Here is a 16129-nt window from a genome sequence, read left to right as displayed (position 1 = left end):
CACTTACCGGCCCTTAGTAGCCTAGTACCTACCCCAAAAAGAGTATGAAACTGTCATGAGCTTTCAGTACGCATAGATATTCCTGGATATTGTACGTTGAAAAGCATTTGTTGCTCATTGACTCAATGGCACATTTTTAAGTCTCCCCCAGAGAAATGAAAGTCCCTTTGTCAGTCTAACATCTGCAGGTTTATGTAAAATTACATGAAAGAATGGCATCAGGGAATGAAGAAAATAGCTTTCGTAAACTGACACCCCGAATTTGGAGAAAGATGCTCTCATTCTAAATATAGTAGTCACATACTCTGTGATTTGATTCTCTTGCCAACAAGTCTTAAAGGATTGGTAGGTTTCAGACTATTTGTTTTATAAATCTGTAAGTTAAATTTATTTCTGTTTCTAAAAAATCTTCATGAATGAAGTGCGGCCTTTATCAGTTAGTTGATAATAGCTGGTAGAAAGGATGACATGCAAATAACAGAGCAAAGGGCTGTAAGTTAAATTCTCCTAGTTGTGCTAATTACTACCCCAGATGGACTGGGAGAACGGCGCTATGTAGGGGTTCTGTACTGCCAAGTCAGATTAGTCAAATGGAGAGATGATCACTCAAACAACCTTTTTAGGGGATAACACAACAGTGAATTTTTAGTAGGGTTTTGTTTTATCGAACAGTTTCGTGATTGCTCTCTGGAGTAATATGGAGGTACGCTTTCTGCTGCAAGGCATGCCTGCTGTAACAGTGCTCTGGAACTGAATCATGTCTGGGTCTCTGTCTTCTAATTTGGAGCACCTGGAGGTTTGTTTTTAATAGAAGAGCTTATCCTGTGCAAATAAAAAGAATTAGGAGTTTCTGGTATGGAGGTATGGTTTAAATAATAAGGAAAAACATAAATAAAAATAAACAAAAGTTACAAGTGCCTGGGACCATCTCCTTCCCTACCTTTTTTGCCACTGTTCCCCTGAGAGTTTCAGCTCTGCCTTCCCCATTTCACCAGCCGGGTGATTGATGGGGAGAGGTGCTCCCCGAATCTCCCAGCTAAAAACAACTGTCTTTTTCTGATGGAATACTTTGTGAACAGTTTACAGAAGAAATCAAAATGGCATTATTAGTGTTGTATTATGTATGTTACTAATGAGGTGGGAACTGTACTCATGTGGCATCGGTAAATCCAGATTGAAGTCCAGGCTCTGCTGCCCTCTGTCTCTGTGGTGGTTGACAAATGATTTCAGTTCTCCAGGTCTGTTGTAGTCATCTGTATAATAGGAATAAGGCCGCCTTTGATGGGGCCATTGTGAAAAGCAAGATATATGTGAAAGCACTCTTGTTACATAGGCAGTTATCTCAATCATCATATTGATAATTACTCTTTTTCACATTTTTTAAAAAATTTCAGTAGCTTTTGGTATACATGCAGTCGGTTTTTGGCTGCATGGATGAATTGTATAGTAGTGAAGTCTGAGATTTCAGTGCTCCTGTCACCTGAGTAGTACACATGGTACCCAATATGTAGGTTTTTTATCCATCACCCTCCGCCCACCGCCTGCCTTCTGAGTCTCCAATGTCCGTTGTATTACTCTACATGGCTTTGCATACCCAGAGCTTAGCTGCCACTTATACATGAGAAAGTATGGTATTTGGTTTTTCATTCCTCAGTTACTTCAGGTAGAATAACGACCTTCAGCTCCATCCAAGTCACTGCAAACTACATGATTTCATTCATGTTTTTGACTGAGTAGTATTCTATGGTGTATGTATACCACATTTTATATCGATAATTATTTCTACAGGCTTTTGTGAGCTAGCCTAGGAAGTTAATTACCATTGTGTGTTTTCTAAAGAGTTTCCAGAATACCAAACTTAGAGCCAGCCCTTTTGAATAAAATAGTTATCAGGACTGTTTCTAGCTGAATTAAGATATTGAAATATCCATGTTAACATTGAAGCTTTTCTTTTTGGTTTATCCTGTTGACTCTTCTTTCTCCTTTAGGTTGTCTCTATTACCTGTTTCTATATGTTATTAGTATTTGAGGAACTTGGTAGAATCGCGCTTTTTTTTCCCCCCGAATATCATCCACTTTGTTCAGTGATGTGCACCCCAGGGAACACATTTGTTGTGAATGTTGTTTTCCTTATGACCTTTAGTGTGATAATGACTGCTGAGAAGACAGAAGACAGTTGTGAAATCAGTGTACTAATGTCATGCTGTCTCTTTCTCCCTGCCCAAAAGTGATGTTAGTATGTGTTGTCTCTCACTCTTTACAGTCCTGCCAGCTCTAGTACGTTTTCTGCTGCTGTTGAGCTGGGTGGCACAGCTGCATGTTGCAACATAAACTGCTTTTTTGCAAGGTTGCATCTTACAGAGGGTGGCCTGACTGGTCCATTAGGAAGCTTTGTCTCATATGAGCTTTTTCAATGGTATGAAGAGATATAAAATGTCTTAGTGAAGATATTTTAGTGACATAGTTTAGCTGTCAAAAGGATTTCAGAGAGGATTTCATTTCAGAATCCTTTTATTTACATTTTAAAATTCCTAACATAATAATGTAGATTATATTTTGTCTGTGATTAGTTACTGTGTGTTTGAAAAGCAACATTTGTACATTTTAATAAATTTTATCTGAAACCTAAAATAATGAGTACCAGATTTTAAGATTTAACTCAATTAAGCATCTTTTCACTAAGACGTTTTAGCTGGGATGAAAGGCTATGTCTTATTCTCTTGCGTTTGCATGTTTTGTATTTGCATGAATTTCATTTAGCAACATTCATTGTGTTTTCTCAAAATATTAGAGATGAGTAAATGTATATGCATATTATGGTAGCCTGTTTAAAATGCAGTAGAAATGAAAACATTTCTGTGCTTTAGACGAATAGAATTGCCATCTGTATTTTATAATTTCCACCAAGATGGTTAATTTTTGTTATTACCAATGGAGCTTTTATATTGTAAGAGTGACAAACTTTTCAACATTAATAATAATAAGAAGAAAACCAGTTCAGTGCTTCTTGGTGAGTGACACTTCCAAAGAGCCAAGTGTATTAGAGCAATTGTGTACTGCAAAGACTGCCGTTAGGTGTGGAATTGGCCACTACGAGACGGGTGCCAGTGCCAGCCAGTGACTCCGGGTGATAACAGGCCCAGCGGCAGCCTCGCCTCGTGGCCCTCCACTCACATCCACACTTACACACATCCTCACCAGAGAGCCTGAGGAGAGAGGAAATTCCAAGATATGAGCATTTCAAGAATTTTAAAGCGCTGGTATAGGAAATACAGGAAGCTCGTGCTTACAGGAATGTCCCTGCAGCACTGATTTGTTTTTTCAAGACAAATCTGGTATTTTGTGACGGTATTCTTTTTTTTCAGCAAAGATGTAATTGGTGGTGTTCATCTGTCTTCTGACCTAACTATTTTGGATTTTATTTCTTCAATTGTATTTGCTTTTAGCATCAGTGAATGAAAACCATGAAATATACATGAAGGATTCTGTGTCTGCTGCAGAGGTTGGTACTGGCCAGTACGCCACAACAAAAGGCATCTCTCAGACCAACTTGATCACCACTGTGACTCCGGAGAAGAAGGCCGAGGAGGAGCGGGACGAGGAAGAGGACAAACGGAGGAAGGGGGAAGAAGTCACGCCTGTCTCGGCCATCCGGCACGAGGGAAAGGTATAGCTCCCAGACTGCCTGCTAGAGCTTGCTCCAGCTTTTAAGAATGACTAAATGATGCTGAGGCTATAAACCAGGAATGTGCTGAGATTTAGGGTAAATCATATGTCAGCACTGCTCACATTCATATGACAATTTTTAGATTATGATTCCTGTTTCAACATTTTTCCTCTGAAAGATTCATTCATAGCTCTTTGAAAATTTGTGTTTTAATGACTTGTATGCTATGTAAGACTTTCAATAGCTGTCCTGTATGTGCATCTTAAAAATACTTTCGGTGGCGTATTACACTTTTCTGTTTGGGCTCGTATTTCAGAACTGTCACTAAAGTGTTCTTTGTTTCTGGCCTCATTCTCCTACCCAAGTAGAGCATATTTTTCTAGATATGCAATTATCATATTACCATTCTTCTGACTATAAGTACATGGAGTGACCACAGCCTGTATGTTTTTACTTACAATCTGATCAGCAGAGTAGTGACTGGCCATGTTTTGAAAAGGGATATTAAGGCAGAAGGTTGCAGTAGAAGATAAAAAGTGAGTTTGGCAGCACTTTCTTCTTTCAGTGTTTAATTCATTAAACTTTGTAACATCGTTTCACCCCAAATTAGGTATCTTTTTTAATATAATTTTTAAACATTTTTTTTTTTTCTGGTGATCAGCACTACAAAGCAACTTTTCAGAAAAATACTTTAAAAGTCAAAAAACACTTCAGGAGGTTTATACCTAATAATAATGGAAAGACAGAGTGCCTCCTGGCCTGTACAGAGCATAGAGTAAGAGGAAGTAGCAGAATGAAAATGCTCGTAATAACCCATGGGTTATCTTAAAATTTGAGTAAATTTTGATTCATGAGTGCTCTTTTGTACATGAACTCTTCAAATAGAGATGGAGAATCACTACCCCAGATTCTATGGAAAGTGTTCCTTTTGGCAAGAATTTAGCAGCGACATCTTAACATAGACAAGTAATTTTTGTAGTTATATTAAAATATTACAAATGACCTAATCCATCATCTTCTATTTTTTAGATAAGATCATTTATTTGGCAAACACAAAATTAAGCACAGAGTAGGAAATAATGGCAGGGATATTTCGATAACTTTTGCTGTTAAAATGTGCTTTGTTCTAAATTTTGTTTTTACACTCTTCCTGTCTGTTCAGTCAAGGAAGGCTTTAAAGGGGACAGAAAAGAAGATAATCCACCCAAAAAACCAATACGTGGTTCTTCTTCTTATTCTAACATTTTGTAAAATCGCCATGCCAACATAAGATTCCCGTGGATGTATAAGTATGAAGAAGTGACACATCAATGTAAATGATTTTTAGTTTTGCTCCCAAGATAAGGCCAGACATTTTTGCTTTATTTGATTTTAGAAGACCACAAGTTTGTTTATGTAAAACATAGCACTAAGCTGTCCTCACTTGGTGCCATTTGTGATGTGGGAAAATAAAAAGACAAAGGACACTGCCAGCCTCATAGCCTGAGTCTCTGAGAAGCCAGCACTGTGGGCAGAACATCTTCAGGAAGCCTGCAGCGGAAATCTGGTGCTCGTATAGGTGTGGGCTGGCTTGCTTTCCCCAGTGCAAAGCTGTCTTTTAGAAATGACTTTAATAATCAGCATGGATGATAAAATAAACCTTAATTTTATCTTACTCCATCTTCAAAAAGTAACCGAGAGGGTACTTATTTTTCAACCAAAATGAAAGTGTATTACTGAAAGTAGTTCTTGAAAGGCTGGTCCACTAGGTTGCCTGGGAAGGAGGCACGTTTGCCAGGCTGGGATCCCCTGATCATGGGGCCGCCTCACCTTCATGCTGGAGGACAGTTGTCTTCATGCAGAAGTTAGAGTGTAGCACCTACATTATTTTAGTTGAATGAGATTTGTGCAGGTTCCTGTTTAAAGTGCTGTCTTTAATGTCAAATGCGAGTATGTGGGAAAAGACATGCTTGTCTCATAGTAGAAAGAGACCCTTCCAATGCCGAAGGACTGTGATTTTATTTTATTTGTGCATTTTCTTTCCCTCATGCCTCAGATGTAACTTTATTTGTGCATTTTCTTTCTGTCGCTATACTTACCACTTCTCCCCAAGTCAGGATTGGATAACCACACAAGGCAGGCTGGGTAATTTCCATGCTGTCAGGCCACTGGACAAAACACACACATACACACATGCGGTGACACAGACATCAGCAGGAGTCTCATTACCTTCAGGCTTGGACTTCCCAGCCTGCAGCAGCTCCTGTACCTGCCCAGGGGCTTGGGGCAGGTACAGGAAGGTACCTCCCTGCTTGGGGCTTGTGTGCTTTCCTTCCTCCCCTTCTTGTCCAGCAACCCCTCCACCACCTGCAGAGGAAACACGCTGGTCGTGGAGACTTCCAGGACCCAGAGAGAGGGGAAGTAGGGCACGTACCCCGTTAATGTTTGCGCTCACCAGGGGAGCACTTGTGGAAAACCCTGCTGTTATCATTATATTAAGGCCTGAAACCAAAGATCTAAACATGCCCTTTATCTGCTAAGAAAAAATCAGAAGCCTGGGAAATTATATCTTTCTGTTATTATGCATCATAAATAATAGAAAGTAAATACTGGCAAAGCATGTTACAGGAAAACACATTGTTGTTTCTAGTTAGCTTGTTGAAATCACTTGAGTTGAAGTTCCACTAATGTCCTAAGGTAAAGGAGCTAAAATAGAATTTTCAAGGGAACTTCAGTTCTTTTTGAGGAGTGAGATATTCAGAAGTGCTAAGTGTCGAATCCCTGATTGTAACTACTTACCAGATAGGAGTGGGGCCAGAAACTTCTTGATTTAGAACATAAACTCTCTGTTTCGGATGTAATTGAATAACCAAGGAAAGGACTAATGTTAGAGATTTCTTTTTTAATCAAAATCTGGGTTGGATTTCATCTTTATTTTTAATCTAGCTGAACTATAGTAACAGCTCTGCTACCTGGAAATCAGGAGAAGGTTATTGAAAGTCTTGATTTTAAGTTATCAGATTTACTTGTGTTTGTTCCCCAAAACCTGAAACTTTCTAGAGTTGTGGTCTAAAATGAAAGTTTTTGATCATGTGAGATGTGTAGACTTTGGAATTGCCCACAAATACCTTCTGTTCTGAGTTTTTAAAGAATTCCACCCGTATATGATGGTCTAATGGGAGAAATGTAGCCATTTGTGGCAACATTGGCATGCAGCTTGAATACTTTTAACATTCATGAGCAACCCTAGTGCTAAAATTTTTGTTTTACAATTTTATATTGATACCCATAAGAAAATTAACTAATTGCAGTTTTCTTTTTGTCCTTTTGCACCTCTGTTTGCTGCTTTCTGTCTCTCTCTGTCTCTTTCACATCAGTCACCTGGGCTTGGCACTGACTCAAGTCCCTTGTCACCCCCATCTGTCCATTGTGCCCCCACATCTCCCACAGAGCTCCGTAGGAGGTGTAAGGAGAATGACTGCAAACTGCCAGGTCACCAGCCGTCCAGAGCTGAGCACGTGCCCGGAGAGCCCGCCTTGGACTCTGAGGGCCCAGGGAGGCCTTACCTAGGGGATCAAGATGTGGCTTTTAGCTACAGACAGCAAACTGGCAAGGGGACCACCCTGTTCTCCTTCTCCTTGCAGCTCCCCGAGTCATTCCCCTCCCTCCTAGATGACGATGGGTACCTCTCTTTCCCCAACCTTTCTGAAACCAACCTCCTGCCCCAGAGCCTGCAGCATTACCTCCCGATCCGCTCACCGTCCCTCGTGCCCTGTTTCCTCTTCATCTTTTTCTTTCTGCTGTCTGCCTCCTTCTCAGTGCCATACGCTCTCACTCTCTCCTTCCCTCTGGCTCTGTGCCTCTGCTACCTGGAGCCCAAGGCGGCCTCCTTGAGCGCCTCCCTAGACAATGACCCGAGTGACAGTTCAGAGGAAGAGGTGTGTACCTCGGCACAGAACACGCTTCCCCTTCGTGTTCCGTGCTTGAGTCCGAAACAGTGTTAGCCGGCTGCTGCCATAGTGGTCCTACTTTCAGAGCCTCATTTATTGTCTGTGCCAATATGTTGAGGTTTCTGTGTGTTGGGGAGTCCAACCTGGGCCCCAGGGTTAGGCACAACACCATGTGGATGTAGCAGTCTGAGCCCAACCCGGAATCGTTCTGCTACCCACTGAGTTCTACGTGGGATGAAAGACTCAGCCAGAAGTCAATTTTATGTAACCCATTAGCCATGTAAAAGATCAGGGTGAAGCTAAAAGTTCTGATCAGTTATTGTTTAATAAGGTAAATCACATATAAGACTGATGATGAGTTGTTTAGAGGTGGAAGAGCGCATCCGCAGAGGGGATGTGTCATTGTCACATTGGGTAGCTTTCTAAAATTGCAAAGGTATCTCTTCCCTGAAGATCCTGAAATGTCCCCACCGCCCTCTCATCATTACCGGACAGTCACTGTTACTCACAGAGAGCTGTCTCAATCAGATCCCGCATTGTGTTGTGTCAGAGCAGTTGAAAGCACCCACATGACATCAGCCATTGGAAGGGCAGAAACAGGCCCAGAAGCAACGGCCTGCAGTGCAGCAGTGTTCAAACACAATCAGAAAAGGACTAAATTGAAGTTTTCAAACAATGCAAAGACAGGCTGAAATTTCACCAGTGCTAGCAATGCCAATGCAGATAATATGACAGCGATTCTTTCAACTGCAGTATGAGCCTCAAAATCCCCCCATTTTCACAGTGTGGTAAGGCTGGGCCTCTGTGGCTGCCAGCTGGACATGGACATAGTGGGGGAAAGACCCTGAACTATCAGCCTCCATCCTTGAAGGCATGCTGCTGCAGGGCAGGCTCCTGTCCCCCACTCGAGCGGTCGGCAGCTGGCATGGTAGCCAGTAGTTTTTCCTGTTAATTGCTCTCCTTTCCCACCACCCCACAGCCCTGTGAACAGCCCAGCAGTTTCTCTTTCTCCAGGCTTCAAACAGAGTGCGGGGAAGAATAATAGAAGCTGCCACCAGAAGCCCTGGTTGCTCTGATGCACGCCCCTGCCCACACCTCTCCCCAGGCTCCCTGCAGCCCTCCTGTTCCCACAGAATAAGAGCTGTTGTGATAGGAGAAAAGGAAAATACTCTTAGCATTTTTTTCAAAAGTCACAAAGTCAAGGCAATGCTAAAAAAGGAAAGAAAGTCTGATTCTGTGCTCAGCTAGAAAGTCATAATTTGAGCCGCACCTGTGAGTATGTATTATATGTTGAGGATGTGCGAGTATCTCTAGTTAGTGGAATTATGACCATTTCTTTGCAGCGGAAGGAAAAAAAAAATGTGAATGGTCTCACAGGTGTTTTAAGTAAAAGTCTGCACTTTTAATAGACTTTGCATAAGAGACATTTTCAAGGTTCTTGTGTTATATATAACGATTGGCTCCAACTGACATATAAATAACTTTTTACACATGGAAAATATTTTGAGAACTACTTGAAATCCTAGGCTTTAATATCACTATTTCTCATATTGATAATATTATCAAATAGTGTTGGACTAGAACATATTACAGTTAAGAACACAATATTGTCTACAAAGACAATTTTATTATTTATTAGCTGATTTCTAACATGGAGATATATTTTTTCCTTTAACAGTGGAGTTAGTCATCAAGCTAACATAAGGCAAAAGAGATTGCTGTTTTGTGCTTTTCTAAATTCAAAATAAATGTTTGAACTTTTGTATAGCAAACCACACAGATCTTGTGCCTAATCCAGGGTATACATCTTGTTGTAATCAGTGCATGAGAATTAATGTTAAACTTGGGCATGTCTGCATTACATTGGCAAAACAAATCACAGCAGTTACTTGTTACAAGCTAGTGAACATGTGATTGGAGCTTCCCGGTCATAACTGTCCTTGTTATCGCAAACCTCTGAAACCATGAATTAGCACTGACCACTGGAGTCTTCATCACCCTTCTCCGCAGCCCTAGTCAGCCCATATGATGGCTCTCCTGCCATCAGACTCTGTAACTAGCCATCTGTTCAGTGTTGTCCCTTGAAGTGTTAAGAGCTGTGCATTCTAGTTCAGGCTGAGCTAGAGAACTCATATTGAGGTCATCCTGGATTGTTTTATTTAAATTGCCATTTGCTTACATGGCCTGATTTCATCTCTAGGCCTCAAGCACTGTGGCAGCTACACTGGGTGACTTCTTAACATACAATTCAGCCTTGTCACTTTCGTTTTGCCAAGTCACTAGCAATTAATTCTTTTTAAATATTGTATCATCATTGCTTACATTTTTAACACGTTAGAGTGGCTTATTTCCAGCCTTTCTCAAGAGTGAAATCCAGTATAAAAAGGCTTCATCATTTCACATTATAAAGCTGTTGACCAGTCATGATTTTTCTTTTGTACTTTCAGAATGGTCAAATAAGAAGGGGCAGGATATCAAAATATCCTATCAAGAAACATGAGATGAACCTACTTCCCCAAACCATAAAATGCTATTACGTGTGTATTTCTGAGTAATTTTTTGATAATACAAAGAAAAATAGAGATGAGTTCAAATCAAGAGGAAGAAAAATTGATTAACTGATTTATAACATTTTAAATTACATAAACATAGTATAATGTGATAGTTTATGATATGCTATACATTTGCAGTTTTATGTAGGCATCGTACATTATAGAAATACCAGTTGATATAAAAACTGCTTTATTCAGCCTTATTCATTTATTTACTATTGATCAGGCACTATACTACGGACTAACTAGATGCTAAGTAGGAATTCAAAAAATTTTATATATGGACTATGCTATTTGTATATGGCTAAGAAAAATAGGAATAACTATATAATATAATTATTATAGGCATTTTTTTTAGCTCTGAGTGTGTCAGGCATTATATAAAGTGTTTAGTATCCATTATCCAATACAGTTAGAGCTGTTATTTTCCCCATTTTATAGGAAGGAAACTGGGACTAAAATATAAAAAGTACCCAATGTGCCACAGGTTTGAACAGAAGGGATTTGAGCTCATGTTCACCTGACATTAAACCTTTCCTTCTTAACGACCACTGCCCCCTGATGCTAAAATGCTTGCAAGTCACTGAAGTAAATTTTAAAACCATAAGGGAAATAAGCTAGACTGGAGGAGAAACACTTTCAAGAGTTTTATAAGTGTTTGACACAACTAATTAGAACACTAAATGCAAGTCATTCCAGCTGGGCGTGCAGTGGCTTACCCCTGTAATCCCAACACTTTGGGAGGCCGAGGCAGCGAGGCAGGCGGATCACTTGAGGTCAGGAGTTTGAGACCAGCCTGGCCAACATGGTGAAACCCTGCCTCTACTACAAGTACAAAAATTAGCCAGGCATAGTGGCATGCACCTATAGTCCCAGCTACTAGGGAGGCTGAGGCACGAGAATTGCTTGAACCCAGGAGGCAGAGGTTGCAGTGAGCCAAGATTGCACTACTGCACTCCAGCTTGGGTGACAGAGTGAGACCTTGTCTAAAAGAATAAAACACTAAGTGCAAGTCATTCTTGTTTATTCTTGAAAGCCTAAGATCTTTGAGTTATTCTGTACACCTAAACAAATAACCGTCTCTTACTAATTCAAACTGGCCTTTCCCAGGGCTGTCACTCAGTACAGCCATACTAATCCCATAGCAACAATCACCCTTATAAGAAACTTAACAGCCACCTCCTGCCCCCAGTTGTTAACCAAGCTGGTCAGGTCACGAAAATGTGTCAACATGCTTTCCTTACTAACCTCCGGAAAATTATTTTCCACTTAGACTTGGTAGCAAAGGTGCCAGAATGGTGTTCCGAGGTACGTATGCTGAGCATGTGTTCAGCCTCCCTTTCTTTTAGGGGTATGCAACATGAAACATGCAGCTAGTGCCAAGAAATCAGCCTGGCCAGAGTTTAGTTTTATCAGTGGAAACAACACTGCCCCAGTTGTCCCTTCTTGACATTTCTTGTTCTTTGTAGTGGGAGGTTATTTTAAGAACCAGATTCAGCATCATAGACTCCCCTCCCATTTTGATTTTTGTTTTCAAAATATTAATCACAAATATTTGATGAAGGAAACTTTATTAATGATTAGTTGATATCTGTGGAGGGAAAGTCAGTTAATATTAGGACATTTAGATGTCCATGGCTCTACTCTACTCAAGAGACTTACAGCTTGTAAGTCATAAACCTCTGTGAAACAGATTAAAAACCAGTCCTGAAATTACTGTTCTCATTCTCCTCAAAACCTAGGCTCTGTCAAATGCTGTGCTTTGTTTTATTTGTTTCCAAGTAGATGTTTCTCTCTTTCTCTCTCTGTCTATTGTTTCAACAATTCTTATTATTATTTGCTTCATTTGAATGATATTTTTGGAGCAAGATGTTTAAATACCTACTTCAATATACTTCTTTATATTGGAGGGTGGGGCAAAATAACACGCAGTCTTAAAAAATATTGAGTTAGCAACGCTACTTGAAAATTGAGTTATTTTTTTTCCCATAAAAAATATATACCTGTGAGTCACTGGCATTGTGCCTTTTATAATCGACAGGTAATGCGGACAGGCTGATGGCCTTAAATGGATATAAATTATCATAATGGTATAAATGAGGGGCTGAAAGTCCAGTGACTGTTACAGTAACTTTTTCTGTAAATTGACATTTTCATTTACCTTTCAGATATGAAATATTACTAGAATAAAATATATATAAATATCAATTTTATTTGCATTAAACATTTTAAGGAGATCTTGCTTGAGGTTTTTAGTTAAAAGTTGGAGGAGGGGTGTGGGGATGACACATTGGTTTCCCTGAGACATAGAACCGGACAGGTCAGTGTGGCTCCCCAGCTCCTGCAGCTGAGTGCGCCTCAGGTCTTCCTATGAGTTGGCTCTGTTGATGACACCTAGCTCTGGCCCTTCTGTTGCTTTGCTTGAACTTGTGTTCTTGTGGGAAGGTAGTATGACACAGAGAAATCACAGAGAAAGAAAATGATCCGTCCGACCTGTGCCAGACCATGTTTGACCAGATGGTTTACTTTCTGTCCCTGCCTTCCTCCTGGAACCTGATCACTTCTGTGGTCAACAGACCGACAGTGAGCGCACGGACACTGCAGCCGACGGGGAGACCACCGCCACTGAGGTTGGTATCGTGGCTGAGAGTGGCTGGTAGTGGCGTACCGAAATCGCCTTGTGGGGTGGCTCTGCGTTTAAGAACTCCACATATGAGCTGTTGTAATGGAAATCAGTTCTAACTTTAACAGTAGGAGTTAAATATGTATTTTGTCATCTAGACCAGTGGTTCTTAAACTCTGGCCTACATCACAATTACCTGGAGGATTCCAGCCTCATGTTTCTCATTCAGAAGGGCTGGGGGGTGGACTTGAGAATTTATATTTCTAACAAGTTCGCAGGCGATATTGACTCTGCATATCTTAGGTTGTATTTTGAGAACTACTTGCCTAGACTGATGATACATTTTTTTTTTTTAAGAAAAAGTTCTATCTCAAATGAGGGGCTATAGATGTATGATAGAATGAATGGGAAGAAGGTCACAATTAACTAGTATTTTGGCTTGATGCAGATATATTTTTAATTCCCCAATGGTGAAATAATTCTTGATAAAATAAGACTTACCTTACTCATTTTTGTAGCCTTTGACCATAGCCTCGGTCACTCATAAGAAATGAATTTTCAAATTACTGTTAGTACTTTATTTTTGAAAAACGTAATCACATTAAACAGTGATAGAAGATACACTGTTATTTCTCCTTTTTTCTTTAGGGTACATTAAATGTGTGTGTGTCTGTGTGTGTGTGGCTTATATTGTTTTTCAAATCTTCTCTACCATTAAGTAGTTAAAATATCTTTAAAAATAATGTCTGGGTACTAATGGAAGTGAAGACGTTTATCGATGTTAATTTGGCTACTTTTTACTAGCAGAATTTAGTTTTTACTTTGTAATACTGTTTATTTTAGGTTGGTTTTATGTTATTTTTTGCATCATCCTATTATAATAATGTTTTCTAGTTGAGTATTTAGAAAAAAACTAAAAATGTTGTAAGTGGTATCTGTATATCACTTAATTGAAACTATCTTCAGAAAAAATATTTCATGATGGCATTTTATTAGGTTTCTTTCTTTAAAAATGCCAGAGTTCAATCCAAAACTTGAAAATCATAATTTAACGTTAAAGATGATATTGTTGAAACTATTATGCAGATTCTTCTAAGCAATCGTATATAAATCTATTGCAAGTTAGTAATTTTCTTTGCCAATTATCACAAAGCTACACTTTGATTTTGTAAGAGTTAGTTACGTGTAGCCACAGGGTAGTACATCCAGTAAATTTCATGGGAATCTTAAAGTGCGCTAAAAGGAAAAATATGTTAATAATAATACCTTAAAGTTCTACAGTAGTTTTTAAATTTGTTACATAACATTTAAAGCATGCAAGGGAATACCTGTAACATAGGTAGATTATGAAGTTTGAAACTAAAATGAAGAGCTGTGAACCCCCATGCACTGAAGAATGGGCGTGTCTCCAGCACATTAGCACTGTGTTTCAATTTCCTGTTTGCCCCGCGATGCTGATGAAGCTCTTCCCCTTCTATAGGTGGCCAACACAACAGTGGTCAGTGTAGAATATGAAGAGTCAGCAGTCTTGTCCCCATTGGCAAATAAGAAGAGGGAGACCTAGGTAGACTAAATGATTTTCTTAAGGCCCCTGACTTGGTGTGATCCTTTTCTCACCTCGAATTTCATTCTGGGTCTCCTCTCCTATTACAAGGGCATAATATCCAGTCCTGAGTCCAAGAGCCATAGTGAGAGACACAGCTTTGCCGCTGCATGCAGATGTGGCTTGGCCTGCTTACTAATTACTGATACTCAGATAGCAGTCCAGAGATTAGACCGCTCCTTGAAATTGGAAAAACCAGGAGAATGAGGTGGCTTTGGGATAACTATATTTTTTCAAATCTCAAAAATTGTCCCGTCTAAAACCTGTAAAAGAAATCATGCTGTTGTTGATAGTAGTTGATTTCTCTTTTTCTAAAAAAAACTTTCTTACTTGCCCCGTGTTTGTCTTCTCCCCTCCCAAGTTTGTTCTTAACTATATACATTCAAGAAAATTGGCCAGGCATGGTGGCTCACGCCTGTAATCCCAGCACTTTGGGATCACTTGAGGTTAGGAGTTCCAGACTAGCCTGGTGAACATGGTGAAACCCCGTCTCTACTAAACATACAAAAAATTAGCCAGACGTGGTGGCGCGCGCCTGTAATCCCAGCTACCGGGAGGCTGAGGCAGGAGAATTGCTTCAACCCAGGAGGTGGGGGTTGCAGTGAGCCGAGATCACGCCATGGCACTCCAGCCTGGGCAACAAAGCGAGACTCCGTCAAAAAACAAAAAACCAAAAAAAAGGAAAATCAAGGTCTCAAGAAACTTTACATTGTGGGAACATCCATGCAAAATTCTTCATATTCTTTGAGCATGGGTTCTCTGGTCTACCAAATGGGAATCATAATCACTAACCTCATAGGGCAGGATTCATACACTACACTTGAGCTCTCATTATTGTGTCATCATAGCTATTCTTACAAATTTTAATTTTAACCTGGCTCCCCTCGCTTCCTGAACTATTTCTAATGTTCTTCAAGAAAAACCTGCCACACCCTTGCTGTCACCCTCTCAACCACGTGTGTCTGCTGGTCAAAATGCCAAAGACCCACCAGGCAAGAACTCTTTCACTCCTATGTTCCTATATTCTTATTAAGCTTCCTAATTGTGTGTGAGAATGTTGTGGTTTGTGTATAAGAAAGAAGTGGCATCCATATGCAAGAGCATACGAGTGCCCACATTTAGCAAGTCTATCTAGACCGTAGTTCTTCAATCTTAGAGTAAATTGCATGTAAGACTTTATTTCCCACTCTTTCTTGATGCTGGCAGTCGGACCAGGAGGAAGATGCAGAGCTCAAGGCACAGGTAGAACATTAAAAACAAAACAACAACAACAATTAAAAAAAAAAAAACAGTGTGTGATAAGTCATTGTTTGTCTATAGTGTTCAGATCTTTCAGCATGCTCTGTAGCTGGTTACCATGTTGTTGGTGCAGCGTGTAGGTTGGCATTTGTTCCCTTGACGACTGTGTCCCTTACTTTTCCCTTTCTTCTCCACTTTTTTCAGAATAGTCTGATTAAACGAATAAAGGGTGAAAATGTGTATGTCAAACATAGTAATCTTATGTTAGAGGTTGGTATTGGTATATACCAGTGCATGTTTGTGTGTGTTGTTTTTCTTTTAGTGTAATACCTCTGGGCTTGTACTGTGATGCATGAACTGTGTGCTCATCTGTTAATAAGTGGGGATGACTTCTCAGCTTCTGATTCCTTATTCTCTCCTAGATATAGATCCCTTTTCCTGTGTGTATATTTATTTTAATTCTCTCAGGATACATGTGAATGGTACTCTTTATAGTTTATCTTCTAAAATTCTTTT

The 16129-nt window shown here is 39.9% G+C and overlaps 1 protein-coding gene across 2 annotated transcripts in view; it reads left to right on the top strand.

Annotated features, from left to right (window-relative positions):
• EPB41L3 (erythrocyte membrane protein band 4.1-like 3) overlaps positions 1 to 16129 on the top strand; it is a 184018-nt gene that overhangs the window by 153660 nt on the left and 14229 nt on the right. Inside the window, exons 12-15 of one of the 2 annotated variants that reach the window (XM_011957807.1) lie at positions 3501 to 3667; positions 7024 to 7584; positions 12725 to 12778; positions 15581 to 15616. In XM_011957807.1, the coding sequence (XP_011813197.1) occupies positions 3501 to 3667; positions 7024 to 7584; positions 12725 to 12778; positions 15581 to 15616 (818 nt within the window). Of the gene's footprint in view, positions 1 to 3446; positions 3668 to 7023; positions 7585 to 12724; positions 12779 to 15580; positions 15617 to 16129 lie in introns of both variants that reach the window. The other variant, XM_011957808.1, reaches the window with a different exon arrangement.

Source organism: Colobus angolensis, unplaced genomic scaffold, assembly GCF_000951035.1.
Source record: "Colobus angolensis palliatus isolate OR3802 unplaced genomic scaffold, Cang.pa_1.0 Scaffold45, whole genome shotgun sequence".
NCBI classification, from domain to species: Eukaryota; Metazoa; Chordata; class Mammalia; order Primates; family Cercopithecidae; genus Colobus; species Colobus angolensis.
Note: the sequence above shows the minus strand (reverse complement) of the source record. Positions and strands in the feature narration are given on the sequence as shown.